The sequence below is a fragment of the Priapulus caudatus genome, unplaced genomic scaffold, assembly GCF_000485595.1.
Source record: "Priapulus caudatus unplaced genomic scaffold, Priapulus_caudatus-5.0.1 Scaffold1089, whole genome shotgun sequence".
NCBI lineage: Eukaryota > Metazoa > Priapulida > Priapulimorpha > Priapulimorphida > Priapulidae > Priapulus > Priapulus caudatus.
In genome coordinates this window covers 40,996-44,928 of record NW_014578150.1, presented here as the reverse complement: position 1 = coordinate 44,928, position 3,933 = coordinate 40,996, and the positions used below count along the sequence as shown (strand labels likewise).

The 3,933-nt window shown below is 47.2% G+C and overlaps 1 protein-coding gene across 1 annotated transcript in view; it reads left to right on the top strand.

The window, feature by feature from the left end:
• The window catches only part of LOC106815317, a 5,025-nt gene extending 1,092 nt beyond the window's left edge, over window positions 1-3,933 (top strand). The window contains exons 2-6 of the mRNA XM_014819761.1: window positions 976-1,363; window positions 1,657-1,841; window positions 2,261-2,386; window positions 2,913-3,103; window positions 3,484-3,933. Coding sequence (XP_014675247.1) covers window positions 976-1,363; window positions 1,657-1,841; window positions 2,261-2,386; window positions 2,913-3,103; window positions 3,484-3,933 — 1,340 coding nt within the window. The remainder of the gene's footprint in view (window positions 1-975; window positions 1,364-1,656; window positions 1,842-2,260; window positions 2,387-2,912; window positions 3,104-3,483) is intronic.

Here is a 3,933-nt window from a genome sequence, read left to right as displayed (position 1 = left end):
GTAAATAGTTGTGACTGTCATTGTCGTTTAATACGTCTAATAACTATTGTATGTGGCGTGTTGTGAAATGTGATTTGGTGCGATGTGGTGTGCATTAAGTGTGATGGGAGTCCATGTCAGTCTAAGGGTCGTTTTCAGAATCATCATAAATTGTTATCACCTTTATAATTCTGATGTGTCATAACTTTTGCATGTGCAATAATTAAAGAAACGTAAAATGTCGTGCAAAATTTATGACATTTTAGACTTATGAATGATAAGTGATGAGTGTTTATAATGTGTCTAATGATGGCCCCAGGAATGTGGTCCCAGAAATTGTGGGAATTGACACCCAAAGTCGAACAGACAATTGTTATGGAATTGATGTACATTCCTCCTCCCTGAGAACAAGACAAGACGAGGTGCTCAAGATGAGATGATCCTCATCTCTCACGATCCGGCATCATGAGAATCTCATATGAATGACAAGTAGTGTATCTCGGATCCCTCATCTTCTCTTAGTCATCCTGTGGCGGGTGGGGGGTGGCGGTGTGCATATGATTTCCTGTTGCTATGTCATGTTGTTTGCTCGATAATTGCTCTTCGATAATAACTGCTTGGTTGTTGTTTTTTTATAATTCCTCTGTAGAAACTATTCAGTAAACAGGGTTCGCCTCAGGCATTCCAAAAGGCACGTCGTTTATGGACGGATGGGGGAGGGTCTGGAGGGGGGTCATACCAATCGAAGTCAATTACGTGTGTCATAAGCGGTACCTATACACAGATAGACTTGCTCACTTTGGAGACATATACATCAAGCTGTGAAAACGTGGCATGGCTGTGTTGGGATTGTCAAAAGTGAACATAGCTGGAAATTAAGGCATATTGATTAGGCAATTAAGGCCTATGTAAGACTGGCCATGTCACCTCTTGTATGGTTTAGATGTCTGGGAGAGTATGCCTTCACGTTTTGACATGTCCTTGCTCACGTTGCAGATATAGGTCTGGGCAACACGTACAGCAGTTACCCTGTCAACAACCACTATGACGCCAAGAACACGTACAAGGACGGCTACCTGTTCGACCTGAACAAGTACCCAATCGACACCGGCCCGCGATACGACGACTCCTTTTTCGGCGTGCGAAAGTCGCCGTACAACTACGGTAGTTACGGCAACGGCGACTACGGCGGTGGTCGCTACGGTAATGGCAAGGAGCCATACATCGGCAAGGACACGGGGAGTCCAGACTATCGCTATGGTAACGGCAAGGAGCCATACATCGGCAAGGACACGGGGAGTCCAGACTATCGCTACGGCGATCGTGCGGGCCAACGTTACGATATTTCCTCGCAGGATGGAAGCTACAACAACTGGGATAACAAGTGAGTTGGAGTCGTTAGCGCACCAATACGTCTACAGTAACTGTGCAACGAACACGAAATCACCGCGACAATACAAACATGGGTAGCAATACAAATACAATGCAAGTACAATTGTAACTTGTGCAATTCCAAATCCAAATAAATAAGCAGTGGCAGTAGAGATCCATGAACATGGCGCTGTATGTATTTTTGGTTGTTCTTTCAATTTCGGATTATTTCAATGCTATCTAGGTCGCCGTCTCGTGAAATCAACTGTGCACACGATAACCCGCACCTTCCTCCTCCGCCAACAGGTTTTATGGCCGGGAAGGGATTGACGTCTCTGGCCAGCCGGCGCCGCGGTGGGATGTGAGCCGGGAGGGGGAGAGCAGTGTGCCGGCGCCCCAAGAGCCGGTCATGCTCAACACGCACGGTGGGAAGAAGGGCCCACAGCTTGGCCCGCGGCCGCTCGCCGCCCCGGAGCCTACCATGCACTCCGGTAGCGTATCCCGTCTCGATTGTGCAGTGTCCTCGATAATGCGGGCTCTCGGTGGCACGCGCCATGTAAATAGGCGCCCCCTAGTATTTGTAACTGATGCTGTGAGATTTCGTTAAACACAGTGTAGCTCATGCATTAATAATAATAATGATGATAATAATAAATACAGAAATTAGTAATGTTGTAATGGGTACGATGGTGAATAATAATTTTGTATCCCATTACGTCGTAGCCGTACACTGATGTGTACTTCACAGGACAATTTCTTAATTGGCTTCGCAATTAATCAGCTGCATGTCTTGCACTCTGTGGTGAGGTCAAGTGGTCACATTTATGCTTGCATCGCTAAATGCTGACCTTGCGTGTAATGATGCTCTTACCTGTATACTAATGAGTTCTTTTACCTTGACGGTGACCAGGTCATGAGTTGGCGATGGGGGCGAGTCAGTCTCACGGCCAGATCTCCCCGGCCCAACACTACGCCGCCGGTCAGGCGGCGGACAATGACGACAGCAATGGCGCCCCCTATGGGCAAAATCTTCAAGGTACGTAGAGCATTTGCGCATGTGTTCGGTCGTCTGTATAAGTTATTTGGGTCGCGAGCATTCCACCGCGGTGATTCTCTGCTGTGAAGTTCAAAGAGAATGTAAAGTTCAAAATCTTTAAACATGTCTCTCGTTTACGATGAGGTGAGCTGGCATTTCCAGTTTGGGCCTGTAGGAAAATATTTCTGCCATTTTAGTAATTGTGCCATTTGCTGATCACATCCTATAGTGATATATATATTGCTGTTGTTATTAACAACTAGATATTAGATTATTATTATATTATAAGTAAATGGCAGTTAACAAGGAAATAAAACGACTTTTCAAAGACATTTCAGGTACCTGATTTTAACAGATTGGTTCAATCGCTGCAAATGATAAATAATTTGAGGTGTCTCTGGTCAGATGCAACATTCTTTGTAACTAATAATATTAAAACAAGTTCTTAAAAATATAAATCTGCTCGACCGACGTGAGAGTTTGATTGAGCATGTCTGATGTTGATTTCTGGTTGTTTTCGCCATAGGCACACAAGACAAGCTGCCGCCGTACCAGCCCCAGGGAGTCCAGCGCAACGACATGTACGACCAGTCTATTCATGACAGTAACCGCGGAGGTAACCAGCTGCAGCCAGATAGGAATCGGGGAGCTGTGTTAGGGAATCGGGGAGCTGTGTTAGGGACTCTAGGGCAAGGATATCAGCAGCAACCCTATCAGGTAGACCACAAGCGTACTCAGAGGTGGCACGAGAGTTCACGTGCTGGTTTTACTAAAAATTATTAAAAACGAATTATTTCAAATAAAAAATAAAAACAAATAAAATATAATATAAAATACTAATTGGAATGTTGATAATAAATCAAATTTAGGACCAGTAATAATAAAAAAAATTTATTAGGATAAATTTTTAGGATAGGGATTATAAAAATTATTAAAAGTTATTTAAAAAAAGGTTAAGCACAGAGGTAAACGGTTCCGCTTCTGCATGCCGATCGTCTTTAACTGGATAGAACGTACCATATTGTCGTACGCGAAATCCACTTGCATTAATGAGCTCTAGCTTTGCTAACAAACAGCATCTCTGCCATTATTCGCAGGGCGATGTCCAGCAGGAGGCAGCACGCGTTCCTCCGCGCGAGTACGCGCCCGCCAACCAGCCACCGCCAGAGCGGACGGGCGCCGATAGCGGTGCCATCCACCAAGAGGGCGTCGCCGCTGCCGCATCAGACCCTGCATCGGTGACCCCCGGCAACGCATCGTCGGGCGGCGCGGCGGCGGCGGCGGAGAAGGAGCCGGGCAAGCCGGCGGTCATGCACCTGCACATGGACGTGCAGGAGCAGCAGGTGCAGCTCGAAGAGGAGGTGTTCTCGCCTCAGGCCGCCGAGAACTCGGGCGCGGTGCTCGCACTCTCGCTCGGTCTCGCCGTCACCGCGCTGCTGCTCGCGTTCGTCGGCTGCCGGCTGCGCAGCTTCAAGCGACGCGCGCGACGGCGCGGTCCCCTCAACGTGCACGACCCCGACTACCTTATCAACGGCATGTACCTGTAG